Consider the following 15651-nt stretch of genomic DNA (forward strand, 5'->3'; position numbering starts at 1 on the left):
GTCTTTTTTGAGGCCTCCCATTCTAAATAAGCAGGTCTCTTTTCTCTATCTTTGTCTCTCTCTCCACACACACACACACACACACACACACGTAACACACTCACATACATACACATACACCCCTCTCTTTCTGTCATACACACACATCTTCTTGTTTATCTCTTTCCAATTGAAATTATGTCATTGCTTCTACCTCACCCTACTTGGTCCCAATTCACTAATCTTTAAATTCTTCGTTTATGGTCATCTTTTCTGATTCCCAGTGATGATACAAAGATGATATTGGGGATAACATTATTGCAGTTACTGATTCAATAGGCAACTTGGTTGAGTTACTGGTCTCAGGATCTCTTCTCCTCAATGCCTTTGCTCCTTGCTCTCTATGTATCTTTAGCCCCAGTCAGTGAATGATCCTTCCACATCAAGCACAGCTCGTGCAAAGCCCTACCATGAGTCAGTGAACCTCGCACTTGTCACTCATCTGGTGCAACACCTTCAGCTTGTTTTATGCTGCTTCTCCTCTATTCATGCTTTGTCGACCCCATTTCTATTCTACAGAGATGGTTACCTTTGTTGTGAGCCTAGCTATGTCTCCTGCTTGCCTGAATGTATGTTTATTCTTATTTCTACATCATTCTTTCATCCTATTTTGGAATAGGTGAAAATGAAGGATCAGTGCAGCTCATCATCAGCTGATTTGGCCACACTAAGTCAATCTTCTCTGTATTCTGTGAAGTGAAAGCGAATCATGTGTATTCACCCCAACCTCTTGAATAGTGCTACTTGAATGAAGTGTGGTCTGCAACCAAGTGTCATCAACCTGGGAGCTATTCTCAGACCCATCCAACATCTACTGAACCACATTCTGAGAGTGAAGCCTAGGAATCTGTGACTTTCAAGGCTCTCCCTGTGATTTTTACATATATACAAGCTTTAGATACTGCTCCAGTTAATATCTGTAGTTTGCTTTCTGGTTGCATGTTAGAATCACGTGGGGTGCTTAAAAATAGTGACGCTGGAGCTTTACCCCAGATTGATTTTATATTATTATAAGCCTAGTAATCCATCCAGAATTTTTGGAAGCACAAAGTTTTATTAAATGCTTTGCAGGTTATTATAATGTGGAGTTAGTGTTGAGAACCATTGCTTTATTCAAGTAGTTCTCAACAGGGATGATTTTTTACCTTCAGGAGATTTGTGGCAGTAACTGGAGACATTTTTGGCTGCTACAACTGAGACAGTGCTGCTGGCATCTAGTAGGAGATGCTGCAAAATATCTTACAACGCACAGGACATCCCCCCTACAAAAAGAATTGTGCCACCACAAATGTCAATAATATTGAAGTTGAGAAAGTTTGCTGTCTTATATGCTTTGGTTTTTGTTTAGGCTTTTCCAATGAACATATTCTCCAGTAAAAACACCTTTATGGAAGTCACAAATTGAAATGGAAAGGACTATGAAAGGGATTTTGAATGTTCAAAAAACCAAGCACCTGGATTCCCCATGCCGTTCTTATTGATGCTCTTATGCTTCTGAAATTGGAAACAGCCTGACAATTAGGGGTAACCATCAGAAGCAGCGGAATAAATGGAGTCCTAGGACACATGTTCCGTCTTCAAGTTTTAGCTAATTATCCCGCAATTTTGTATTTTTGACAACATAAAATATGATCTTATTCCTTTTTGCTATTATTAAATATGTTTGTCTCACTATATACTCAATAATATTAACTTTTTGCTTTACTTTTACAGTATAAGGAAAAAATCACAATATGAATCTGAAATAAAATCTTTGACAATGATGAAGTTAAAGAATGAGAAACGTCTCAAGAGCATCTATAGGGAGGCTTATCGCATTGGTACTGTTTTCCACCTAACCAAACACAAGACAGATGAAATGGAAGATAAAATAGCAGAAGTGAAAAGAAAGTTCAAGGTTGTATATCTTTGTGTTCCTCTTACTCATGATGAAAAAAGAGTAATTTACCTGAATTGTATTGATTTAATCTTGATAATTAGATTTTAATTTAAGGGTTAATAATCTTTTCAAAAGCTCACTTCCTATAAATGAGAAGAAAACCACCTCTCTCCAAAAGCTCAGCTTGAATAGAAGAGGATGAGGGCTCAATGTAGTTAATCCACAATTGTTTCCACTTTCTGCTATTATCAACCATAAACTACTTGGAGCACCAGGAGTGTGGTGCTCAGTTCAGCTTTATTGTATGTATCTAACACATAATAATGTCTGCCTATAGTAGGAAGAAGGGAGTCTGAGAGGTGTTTGTCTACCTTATGTAATGTGAGAATAGAAAGTACTTCTAGTAGGCCTATGAGTTGTTGAATTCTAGAGTACCTGGAAATTTGTACACTACATTTCTGCAGGAATAACTGCTCACATGCTTCAAACCCACTCCTAAGTGAGAGATGTATTGGATAGCAGCTCTCTGCCATTTGTGGTAGAGGCTTTGTATTAGTCCGTTCTCACGCTGCTGTGAAGAAATACCTGAGACTTAGTAATTTATAAGGAAAAGAGGTTTAATTGACTCAGTTCTGCATGGCTGGGGAGGCCTCAGGAAACTTACAATTATGGCAGAAGGCACCTCTTCACAGGGTGGCAGGAATAAGAATGAGAGCCAAGCAAATGGGAAATCCCCTTATAAAACCATCAAATCACGTGAGAACTTACTCACTATCATGAGAATAGCACGGGGGAACTGCCCCATGATTCAATTATCTATACCTGGTCCCACGCTTGACGTGTGGATTATTACAATTCCAGGTGTGATTTGGGTATGGATACAAAGCCAAACCATATCAGACTTGCAAAGTTCACCCCACTTTACTGCACCTGCAGGGCCACTTCAACAGGCTGATTTCATCCATCTCAGACACATACATGTCTCCTGTCTTTGCCATTTTCTTATTAAAAACTTATAAGCAAAAAAAAAAAAAAAACCTGGAAAATATACAGTCTGTACACCATTTCCAACATCTGTTGCTAGCATTATGATCAATGAATACTTTCCTTTGTGATATCTAAATTTAAGATGTGTAAATGTTTCTGTACTGAAAGATTGGGGTGTTTTTCCCACATTGAATCCAGCTGTTCATTTGACCTACGTCTTTCCTAATGGGTGTTGAATGGGTTAATCTTATCTTCTATGATATGTTAGTAAGCAAACTAAACATGCATAGAAAAAATTAAAATGCAAGGCATACGATTCTATGGTTTAGCATATACAATAGTATTGTAGATGTTTATAATTTTTAAAATAATGTCAATATATTTCTATATAGTGGTTAATTTTTTTCTTTGAGGATATCAATAAAGATACCATCATCCACTTACTTGGCCATTTAACCATTTATTTTAATTTTTCTAATTGACTCAAAATCTTTGTCATCTTTCACATATTTTCCCCATGGCTGTCACAAACTGCATTTAATTCTTCAAACATATTGCTTCATTTATCTGAGGTACTCACTTAGGAAAGAGATGTTGCACTGGATTATTTATTTTTCTAATTTTTTTAATACCATAAAATGGAACTTATAGATTCAATGCGTTTGATGTGACTCTACTGTAATTGCTTTGCCAACCCAAAATACAGTGCCCCCTTTTCTGTTATTTTTAATTTAATTTTTAAAATTGACATATAATAATTGTAGATGTTTATTAGGTACATAGTGATATTGCCATACATGTAGAATATAGTGATCAGATTAGGGTAATTAACATATCCATCATCTCAAACATTGATCGTTTCTTTGTGTTGGAAATACTCAATATCATCTTTCTAGCTATTTGAAAATGTGTATTATTCTTAACCATAGTGATCCTACAGTGGTATGGAAACAATAACTTTTTCCTTGTATCTAGCCATCATTTAGTATCCTTTAAAAAATCTCTGTCTCCTACTTCTTCCAACCCACCCCACCTTTCAGTATTTTCCATTCCACTTTTTACTTTTGTGAGGTCAACTGTGGTTAGTTTTCACATATGAATAAGATTATGTAGTATTTAACTTTCTATTCCTGAGTTACTTCACTTAACATAATGTCCTCCAGTTCCATCCGTGTTTCTGAAAATGACAGGATTTCATTCTTTCTTATGGCTGAATAATATTCTATTGTGTATATATACCGCTTTTTGTTATCCATTTATCTGTTGTTGAACACCTAATTTGATTCCATATCTTGGCTATTGTGAATAGTGCCACAATAAAACGGGGTTACAGATGTCTCTTCAATAAATGAATTTCCGTTGGATAAACAATAGTGGGATTGCAGGATGATACAGTACTTCTATTTGTAGTTTTTTGAGGAACCTCTGTCCTGCTGTCCATAGTGTCTGTACTGATTTTAATTCCTACCAACAGTATACGAATTTTTTTTCCACATCTCACCAGTGATTTGTTTTTCTAAGACCACCAGAGTGGGCACAAAAGAACCAGCGAGTAGGCAAGGCTAAAAGCAAAACTGCAAATTTATTCTTTGGTCATCTAGCTTCAGGGACTGGAGCTGGGCGGGGGGGGGGGGGGGGGGGGGGGGAATTTCTAATACAGTCCCGACAAGAGTGGGGGCTGAGAAAGCCCACCCCGGGCGCATCTGCTGGGAGCGACTTTTCTAGGAGTGGAAGGGCAATAGGCGGGGCACTGGCATGTCGGGGGAGGGGAGGGGGCTCCGCAGGTGCCACCAGGTAAATCTTGGTCTCCTCGGATTGACATCACCTGGTGCATGCCTGATTAATCTGCACCTTCCCGGCCGTCAGCTGCATTCTTGCACACACGGGAAGAGTTGGTGGTGAAGAAGAACCCGGAAGTGCACCATCCTGCCTCCGTTCGTCCAAACAGTCCTACCTTTTATTGATAATAGTGATAAAGGGGCGCCGTGGTCTGTCTGGCTACTTCCTGCTGTTAAGGGGCGTCGTTAAGGTCGGGACCCATGGTTGGTATTTGAACGTATGGATGAAGAATAAAATAAGGCACAGTATTAGTATAGGAATGAGGAATGAAAGCATTTGTTGGAATATGGGCAAAACCCAGAAGGAAGGTCCTGGCAAGGTTGGGGAGTATGAGATAGTTAAGAAAATTTAGTAAGTTTGAGGCGAGTGGGGGAAAGCCAAACTGATTTCCACTGATTGCTTTCAGTAGGGGCCCTTTTAAGCTGGGAATGAGGAACGAGTGTGCCAAGTAGTTGTTGGCCAGGCAGCAATTAAGGAGTGGAGTTTTTCGTGGAGTGGATGGCTTTTCCCTTACTCCTACTACAGGGATATTGGATGGAAGACTAGGTCCAGAGAAGGATGGCAAAACAGAATAGATAGCCTCGCTGTTGATTAAAAAATTGTCTTACCCACTACCAGGAGAGTTACCTGCTGCTCGGCGAGGGTGATGGGGGTCCCCGAGTCTCGGCACCTTCAGTTGTCGTCGTCCAGATGTAGGAGCTGGAAGGAGCTCCCAGGATCCTGGGAAAGGGGGTCACGTGGAGACGCAGCACCTGTTCTCAGGGTGGGGCAATTAGACTTCCAGTGTCCTCCCTGCTGGCAAGCAGGGCAGGGGGTTGCTGGTGGACGAGGGTTAGGACATTCACTGGCCTAATGTCCTGATGCCTTGCACTTATAGCAAGGCTGCATTGGGGCTTGGGGACCCTGTGGACACCTGTTGGCATAGTGTCCTGCCTTGCCGCACTTATAGCAGGCTCTTTTTGCAGCCTTGAAGTCTGTGGGGTGTGTGCTCTCTGGCCTGGGGTTACGACTGGGCTGTAAAGCCGCTGCTAGGAGCTGAACCTTCTGTTCAAGGTGAGCTTGCCGTCTCCTCTCTGGAGTTATAGACCTTAAAGGCTAATTTAACTAGGTCTTGTATTGGTGTCTGAGGACCATCCTCTACCTTTTGAAGTTTTTTTTTTTACGAATGTCAGGAGCTGATTGAGAAATGAAATAAGATGCCAAAATGGTGGCCCCTGTGGGGGAGGCCGGATCTAACTGGGTATATTGGGTTAGAACCTCAGTCAGTTTAGGGTAGAGGCTAGGATAACCTGGAGGTCATGCCAAGTTAAGTCATAGGCCTGACAAAGGTATCTAAATTCCTTTATGTATATGGTAGGATTAGCTGAGAAATCACCTAAACGCTTCTCAATTTTGGAAAGATCAGCCAATGAAAAAGGGACATGTACTCTGACTACCCCCTCCGCCCCAGCCACCTCTCGCAAAGGTGCTAACACTGTAGGAGGGTGTGGGCAGAGATAGGGGACTCAAGACAGCCAGTTGGGGGCCCCGAAGGAGGCATGGGACCGAGTGGATTACTAGTAGATAAGGAGGAGGAAGGAGGAGTCTGGATGGGGGGAGGAGGAGGAGTCTGGGCAGGAAGGGAGGGGGTGGAGAGAAGGAGGAGTATAGGGAGGAGAGCTTAAGGCCCAAAAGCCTTGTATGTAATTAATTTCGGACCACTTGCCTAGCCGCTGGCAGAAATTGCTGAGGTCGATCACGCCACAGTGGAAAGGAAAATTAACCGCTTCCTCATAAGGTCTTGTTCGAGCTGTAAGGTTTTTAAATTGGCTAGGAGGCACCCTAAGGGGGTGCTCTTTAGAAATTTGGACTGGGGGTTTCCCATTTGTTTCCTCTTTATGGACACAATGGAAATGGAAGTGGATCTCTGCCTGGCTTCAAAGCGTCCTTTGGAACCAGCAGAGACAGACTGGAGGCTCATGGAGCCAAAGTGGAGATTACCTTCAGAAGGACGTCTCCGTCCTGAGCCACTTGGTGGCTCAAAATGAACCTCAGACCTGCGCAGGATTTTGGCCGAGGGAGGTAAAGAGGAGACAAGGGCACTTACCCCAGAGAGGCCGTGAGAGTGAGGGAAGCGGGTCTCAGGTCCTGGTCCCTCTGCGGCGTGGGAGCAGGAGGAGGTTCCTCAACCCCTAGAGGCCTGAGGAGGGGTCTCCTCCCGGGTCTTCGGCACCAACTGATTTGTTTTTCTAAGACCAGCCGAGTGGGCACAAAAGAACCAGCGAGTAGGCAAGGCTAAAAGCAAAACTGCAAATTTATTCTTTGGTCATCTAGCCTCAGGGACGGGAGCTGGGGGGTGGGGGGGGAGTTTCTAATACAGTCCCGACAAGAGTGGGGGCTGAGAAAGCCCACCCCGGGCGCATTTGCTGGGAGCTACTTTTCTAGGAGTGGAAGGGCAATAGGCGGGGCACGGGCATGTCGGGGGAGGGGGGGGGCGCTCCGCAGGTGCCACCAGGTAAATCTTGGTCTCCTTGGATTGACATCACCTGGTGCATGCCTGATTAATCTGCAACTTCCCGGCCGTCAGCTGCATTCTCGCACACACGGGAAGAGTTGGTGGTGAAGAAGAACCCGGAAGTGCACCATCCTGCCTCCGTTCGTCCAAACAACCAGCATTTGTTATTTTTTCATATTTTTGTACTACCCATCCTAGCTGGAGTTTGATGATACAGTTGTGGTTTTGATTTGCATTTCTCTGGTAATTAGTAATGTTGAACTTTTTTTCTTGCATTTGTTAGTAATTTGTATTTTTTTTTTGAAAAATATCTCTTCAGATCATTTGCCCATTTTAAATCAGTTTTTTTTTTTTTTGCTGTTGAGATGTTTGAGTTCCTTGTGTATGTGGATATTAATCCCCTGTTGAATGAATAGATTATAAATATTTTCTCTGGTTCTTTAGGTTTTATTTTCACTCTGGTGACTATTCCCTTTGCTGTGCAGAAAGGTTTTAGTTAAATATAATGTAATTTGTTTATTTTTGTTTTTGTTGCCTGTGCTTTTGAGGTCTTAGGAATAATATATTTTCTTGGGCCAGTGTTCAGAAGCGTTTATCCTATGTTTTCTCCTAGTACTTTTGTAGTTTGGGGTCTTAAAGTTAGATCTTCGACCAATTTGGAACTGATTTCTGTATAGAGAGTCTAGTTTCATTCCTCTGCAGGTGAATATTCAGTTTTCCTAGCACCATTTATTGAAGAAACTGTCCTTTCCCAATGTAGGTTCTTGGTGCCTTTGTCAAAAATCAGTTGGCTGTAGATATGTGAATTAATTTCTGGATTTTCTGTTCTGCTTAACTGGTCTATGTGACTGTTTTTTTGCCAGTACCTTGCTATCTTTGAACACAGCTTTGTAGTGAATTTTGAAGTCTGGTAGTATAATGCCTACAGCTTTGATCTTTTTGCTTAGGAATGCTTTGGTAATTTGAAGTCTTTTAGGGTTGCATATACATTTTAAGATTATTTTTTCTCTTTCTATTAAGAAAAAGAATTTTTATAGGAATTGCAATTGAATCTGTAGATTGATTTGAGTAGTATGGTTAACATACTATTTTAACAATATTAATTGTTTATCAATTTTTAACAATATTAATTTTAACAATATTAATTTTTCCAATCCATGAGCATTGGATGTTTTTCCATTTTGTTTGTATCCACTTCAATTTCTTTTCTCAATGTTTCATAGATTTCCTTGTAAAAGTATTTTACCTCATTAGTTAAATTTATTCTTAGGTATTTTATTTTTGTTTTTTTGTAGCTATTGTAATTAGGATTGCCATCTCATTTTTTTTCAGCTAGTTCATTGTTCATATATAAAAATGCTACTGAATTTTCATGTTGACTTTGTATCTCACAACTTTAACGAATTTATCAGTTCTACAATTTCTTTGATAGTCTCTCTCTTTCTACACACACACACAGACAATCATATAATCTGCAAAAAGGGTCAGTTTGATTTTCTTCTTTTCAATTTGGATACCTTTGTTTATTTTTCTTGCCCAATTGCTCTGACTAGGACTTCTAGTGGTATGTTGCATGAGATTGGTAAGAGTGGGCATGCTTGTCTTGTTCTAGTTCCTAGAGGAAAGACTTTTAGCTTTTCCCCACTCAGTATGATGTTAGTTTTGGGTTTGTCATATATGGACCTTATTGTGTTGAGATATTTTCCTTCTGTACCTAATTTGTTATGAGGTTTTACCATGAAGAGATGGTGAATTTTATCAAATGCTTTTTTCTGCGTCTGTCAAGATAACCATGTCCTTTCTTCTGCTGATGTATGTATCACGTTTATTGATTTACATGTGTTGAACCATACTTTCATTCCTGGATAAATTTCACTTGATTATGGTGTAATACCTTTTTGGCGTGTTGTTGGATTTCAGTTTGCTAGATTCTGTTTAATTTTTTGCCTCTATTTTCATACATATTGGCCTGTAGGTTTAATTTTTTGTTTTCCTCATCTGTATTTAATAGTGAGGTTATGCTGGCTTCATAGAATGACCTAGGCAGAATTTTCTCTGCCTTAATTTTGTGGAATAGTTTCAGAAGAAATTGTATCAATTCTGCTTTAAAGGTTAGTGGAATTCAGCAGTGAAGACATCTAGTCCTGAACTTTTTTCTGTTGTAATACTTTTTAGAACTGACTCAATCTTGTTACTTATTATTGTCCTGCTTATGTTTTCTATTTCTTCTTGGTTCAATATTGGTAGATTGTATGTATCCATTTCCTCTAGGTTTTAAAATTTATTAGCATATAACTGTTCATTGACGTTTGTAATGATCCTTTTTATTTCTGTTGTAACTATTTTGATGTTTACATTTTGTTTCTGATTGTATTAATTTATGTCTTCTCTCTTTTCTTAGTCTAGCTGTTTCTCAATTTTATTTTCTCAAAACATCAACTTTTTATTCCATTGATTTTTTTGTACTGTATTTTTAGTCTCAATTTCATTTATTTCTGCTTTCATCTTCATTATTTATTTCCTTCTAGCTTTGGATTTGTTTTGCTCTTGCTGTTTTAGTTTCTTGAGATCATTATGTTTTTATTTCAAATCTTTCTATGTAGTGTATGCATTTAGTGTTATAAACTTGACTGTTAAAACTGCTTTTGCTGTGACCCATAAATGTTGATATATATTTCTGTTTTCATTTGTTTCAATGAATTTTTTTATTTTATTCTTAACTTCTTTTAACCGTTGGTCTTTCAGAAGCATATTGTTTAAATGTCATGCATTTGTATAGTTTTAATCTTCTACTTATTATCAATTTCTAGTTTTCTTATAAGTGGTCAGAGAAGATACTTGATATAATTTTAATTTTAATTTTGAAAATGTTTTAAGATTTTTTGTGTCTAAACATATGGTTAATCCTGGAGAATGCTTCATGTGCTGATGAAAAGAATGTATTCTGCAGCTGTTCAGTGAAATGTTCTCTAAATACTGAAATAGCTCTAAACATTCTCTAAATATCCGTTAGGTCCATTTGGTCAATGGTGCTATTTAGATCCCATGTTTCTTTGTTGGGTTTTTGTCTAGGTGGTCTGTCCAGTGCTGAGAGTGGGGTGTTAACATCCACAACTGTTAATGTATTAGATCAATCTCTCTTTAGATCTAATAATAGTTGCTTTATGTATCTGGGTGCTCTGGCATTAGGTATATATATATATATATATGTGTGTGTGTGTGTATGTGTTTACAAATTTTCTCTTATTGAATTAATTTCCTTTGTCTCTTTTTACAGTTTTTCATTTGAAGTCTGATTTGTCTGATACAAGTACAGCTGTTCTTACTCACTTTTGGTTTCTGTTTGTGTGAAATCTTTTTTTTTTTTTTTTTTAATCATGTCACTTTCAGTCTATGTGTCATTACGGGTTAATGAAGTGAGTTTCCTGTAGGCAGCATATAGTTGGGACTTTTTTAGTCAATTCAATTGGTCTATATCTTTTAAATGAGGAACTTAATTTGTTTATTTTCAAGGTTATTATTGATAAATGAGGACTTAAACCTGTCATGTCAGTGATTGTTTTCTGGTTGTTTTATATGTCCTTTGTTCCTTACTTCATCTCTTACTGTTTATTTTTGTGAATGGGTGATTTTCTGTAGTAATAAGGTTTGACTCTTTTCTCTTTCTCCTGTGTATATTGGCTCTGCCAGTGAGTTTTATAGTTTTGCATGTTTTCCTGATAGTTACTGTTTTTTCACCACCAGATGAAAAACCTATTGGGCATTTCTTTTAAGGCCTCTCTAGTGGTGATGAATTTCCTCAAGTTTTCCTTTCTGTAGAATACTTTTTCATTTTTGAATGATAGTTTTGCTGGGTAGAATATTCTTGGCTAGCAGCTTTTTCTTTCAGCCTTTTGAATATACCATCCCATTATCTCCTGATTTGTAAGGTTTCTGCTGGCAAATCCACTGTTAATCATTATAGCAAATTCTTATATGTGACGATGTTTTCTCTTGCTGTTTTTAAATTTGTTCTGTCTTTGACTTCCGACAATGTGACTGTAATGTGCCTAAGACATGACCTGTTTATGTTGAATCTATCTGGCATTCTTTGAGCTTCCTGGATCTAGATGTCCATCTCTGTCTCATAACTTTGGAAGCCTTCACTTATTATTTCATTAAATGTGTTTTCTACATATTTCTATTTTCTTCTTCTGGAATGCCAATAATACAAATGTATGTTCATTTATGCTGTCTCATTAATGGTGTCATTCTTTTTATTTTTTTTCCTCTGCCTTGTTATTTCAAAAGACCTGACTTCAGGTTCATAAATTCTGCCTTCTTCTTGTGCTAGGCTATTATTGAAGCTTTTGATTCTATTTTTTTTATTTCATTTACCAAATTATTCAGCTCTAGTTTTCTGTTTGGTTCTTTTTCAGTAATATCTATATATTTGTTAGATTTCTCATTCAAATCATAAATTGTTCCCTGATTTTATTGAACTATCTTTATTGTCCTGTATCTCTCTGAGTTTCCTTATGATTATTATTTTGAATTCTTTTTCTGGCATTTTGTATATTTCTTTATTATTGGGATATGTTACTGGATAATTAATGTCTTCCTTTAAAGGTGTCATTTTTCCTTGCTTTTTCATGTTTATTGTTTCCTTATGTTGGTATCTATGCATCTGGTGGGACAGCGGCTCTTCCAATTTTATAGAATACGATATGTAGGGAAACTTACTCATGTTGATGAGTCTTGGGGTATCAGTTTTTTAGAGTTTGTTGTATTTAGTCCCAGGTAGACACAGTAATGTAGTCTCTATGTAGTTTCTTCAGCTGTAATGTTACCATGCTAGTGACATTTGCAAGTGTCTCATTTGCCTAAGCTGAGAGAATTTGTGGTGGTATGACTTTGCTAAGAGTGGACTCACTGGGCTGTTTCTCAGATTGGGGATACATGTGTACACATGATGGGTAAGCTAACTTAGGGTCTGGCTCACTGGGGTTGAGGCCACAGGGCTGTTACTCTGCCTGGAAGCATGGGCATGTAGTTCCTCAGCTGCCTTCAGGTGTGTCTTCAGGGCAACCCATGTTTTTTTTTTTTTTTTTTTTTTTTTCAAGGCCTGGGACCAGGCTCACAGCTGCTTGGCCAGCCTGGAGGCATGTCCGCCAGGGGTGGCCTGTGGGACTGTTTCTCATACCCAGCACATGACCATATGGTTTCCTCACTGGCCTGGAGTTGTGTTTGCTAGAGGTGGCCCATGGTGTTGTTTCTCAGGCCTAGAACATGGGCATACAGATGCTTGGTTGGTATGGGGGCATTTCAGCCAGGGGAGGCTCATAAGGCTGTTTATCAAGTTCCAGACATGGGCACAAAGCTGATCAGCTGGCCTGGCAGCATGTTTTCTGTGGAAGCCCATGGAGCTGTTTCTCAAGCCTCTGACGTGGCTGTATGGTTTCTTGGCTAGCCTAGGGGCAGGCCAGCTGTTTATTGGCTCAGGGACCTTTCCTACTCAGGGGTGGACATGCACCAGTTTGGCTGGTTCAAGGGTGGGTTCGCCCTGGGTGGGACTCAGATCCTTTCCTAGATGGAAGTGCTGGGGGTGGAGGGGTTGGTTTCCATGATGTGCAGGACCAGAGTCACAGCCAATCCTCAACCCAGGGTCCACACAGCTAGGGTTGTAGAGTGTAGCCACTGGGCTTGGAATGAAGATGGAGCACCATTGCTGCAGAGGTGCAGTGGTTACTGGCCTGCAGAAAAGGGTACACTCTAGAGGTGGCTCTGGTATCAAGACAGTGCTGTGCTGCAGCAGCTTGGCTCACAGGAGGTGGGTGGGGGTTGGGGGAGTGTGTAAGTTGTTCTTCTAGTTTGAAGCAGTGCAACAGTGTAAATTTTCAGCAGCTCTCCAAACTGGGCTCATGACTTATGAGGACTGTGGAATTCTCTTGTAGTAAATACTGTAGGTATTTACAGTGGCAGTGGGGACTGATGAGGTTCTTCTGTTTACCTTTTTCCTGCAAAGGGAAGTTGCCCCTCGTTTTGGGCCCATCTGATTGAGGCAAGGGAGATGGGGCTGCAGAGGCCAGGTGCCTTCATGCTGCTCTCTTGGACTTCCAATTACCACAGTTGCCTCTCCACTTCCCTGTTCTACTCCAGCATTCTCTCTATGACACTACATTCAAATCTTCACTATTTATTTGTTGCTTTGGTTCTTTTGGGGGTGCGGATGAACTCCAGGCACTTCTAGTGAGCCATCTTGTTGACGTCACCCTTCCTTTCTCTCTTTATTCATGCAAGGTTAAAGAAAGTATTCATCATGTTGTTTCCTTACCTCATGGGAGCTGATTGATCGCTGGAAAGAAGCAACAGAAAGAAACTGATCCACTTGAGAAAACATTCCCAATGGTTAATCACTCCTGCTAATTTCTGAGCCTGAATATATATGGCATAAAAACTTCTATAATATACACATCCATATCTGCTTCAGAGTTCAAAATAAATTCAAAATAAATTTCTAGATTTTCCTTAGATAATTCAGGTTTATAGTAATTCAAGTTTGTAATTTTTGCCTGTGTGATGACCCTATTATCTTTCATGGACTGATTCATGAAAATCTTTAGAACACTCAAAGTCTGAGAATTATGTTTTCCTTTTAAGTAAATTTCTATATTTATTGAGCCTGGCCTGAAATTAATCTTTAATCCATCATCTAGAAATTAATTACAGCAATATCACTTCTAGGGTAACTCCAAAAAATAGCCTTTTGAAACTCTAGAGGTAGAATTTATGAATTATGTTCTCTCAAGTTAATGCATCTGTAAAATGCTAGATAAGTTTTAGGCAGTCTTAGAGTAGAAGCAATCCTGAACAAGAAGGATGTCTAGCACTTTCTCTAATTTTTTTAACTTAAAATGATTTGTCCCAATTTTTCCATATTTTCAATTCCAATAACTGACCTATTCAGAAAAGAGGTGTTTGGCCAAGTGTCAGGATAAAATTAGCCAATTGGGATAGGGAATAAGTCAATTTAATAGTAATATGTATTCAATTATGGTGTTGATGGAATGAACAGAAAACCATCTAGAACTGTCTAAAGAATATGACTTTGCAACCCAAAATTTTGAGAGCTTTCACCAGTTGTTAAGTACTTCCTAGCACTCCAGTTGAAAGCTTCTATGCAAGCTGCATAATCTTGAAGGGTTTTTTGCTTGAATATAATGGAAATCTGGTGGAAAAGTGAGAACATCTGGTCACTCTGGTTCCAAGTTAGAATCATAGTGCTAAACCTAAGTGGAAACTTAGTAAAAAGGAAGGAATAAAGTAGACGTAAAGAGTTTTCTTCAGGCCTATTTTATGAAAAAACCCTTATACATGCTAACTAATATAACGTTCACAAAACTGTGCAATTGTTATTAACACATTCATTTTGGGAGTAAAGGGGTTTTCCCAAGGTAAGCTTTTAGGTAACTGTGTGGAATTTAAGGACCAGGACATCTCATGCTGGTCTTGGTAGAGTCATAAGACATTAGATTTACATTCTGACCAACAAAGATTCAGTTAAGCTGAAAGCTTCAAAATAATCATACTGGGCCTGGGGGAGGTCATTTTCAATGCTAGAAAAAGACAATGTGTTAAGTTCTTAGAAACTTCCAGTCCACAGTAATCTGGTGCATAACTTTAGAAGTCTATGACTTGCCTTGAGTGCTTTTTCAGATATTTCAGCTAATCTCAAACTGTTCTTTATGCTCTCAGACCTCCCTTCAACTACTATTTGTTCAGCTCTGAGACAAGGTTTATACTCCCGTCCTTTGAGTAAAATAAAAGTCAGAACCTTCTCAAAAATTTCTTGGAGGGCATAATTTCTGCTAGTACTTAGAGCATCTTTAGTTCAATCAACAGAACAAAATTTGCTCCAATAAACTAAAGCTTGATTTATGCACCATGCAACTTCTATAATAATTCCAGATGAGACTGATAATATTTTTAAGTAGTTATAAAATGAACATTCTATTAATTCATTAATTTTTATCCCAAAGGATTTATGCCTTATAGCATGGCAAATCTGGAGCATATTACTCTTGTCCCACATGTAATAGCTTTTATTGAGTTATGAATTGCTATCACAGCCTTGGCTTTTAATGAAGGTTGGTAAAAGTAATAGCCAAGGTTGACCATTGCTTCTTGGTTTTTCAAACTAATAAGGGAGTTAGTCATATTGTCAATATGCTCAAAAAAACCTACAAAAGTAATTGACCTTAGATTTCTGAACTAAAAAAAGCTAAATTTTCTTGATAAAATTGTATTTCTTTTTAATTAATAATTAAGAGTTCCCTACACTTTCTTATTTCTCTCTGAGTTAAGCAGCTTAGAAGCTCAGTTATTTATGCTGAACATTTCTAGGATAATCACTTCCTTATCTCTCTCTCTTCCA

The 15651-nt window shown here is 38.8% G+C and overlaps 1 protein-coding gene across 6 annotated transcripts in view; it reads left to right on the forward strand.

Moving 5' to 3' along the window:
• The window catches only part of CCDC178 (coiled-coil domain containing 178), a 525224-nt gene that overhangs the window by 176452 nt on the left and 333121 nt on the right, over positions 1 to 15651 (forward strand). For all 6 annotated transcript variants that reach the window (XM_023207480.2, XM_031934542.1, XM_031934544.1 and 3 more), the window contains exon 15: positions 1753 to 1936. In XM_023207480.2, the coding sequence (XP_023063248.1) occupies positions 1753 to 1936 (184 nt within the window). The remainder of the gene's footprint in view (positions 1 to 1752; positions 1937 to 15651) is intronic.

Source organism: Piliocolobus tephrosceles, chromosome 18, assembly GCF_002776525.5.
Source record: "Piliocolobus tephrosceles isolate RC106 chromosome 18, ASM277652v3, whole genome shotgun sequence".
Taxonomy (NCBI): Eukaryota; Metazoa; Chordata; class Mammalia; order Primates; family Cercopithecidae; genus Piliocolobus; species Piliocolobus tephrosceles.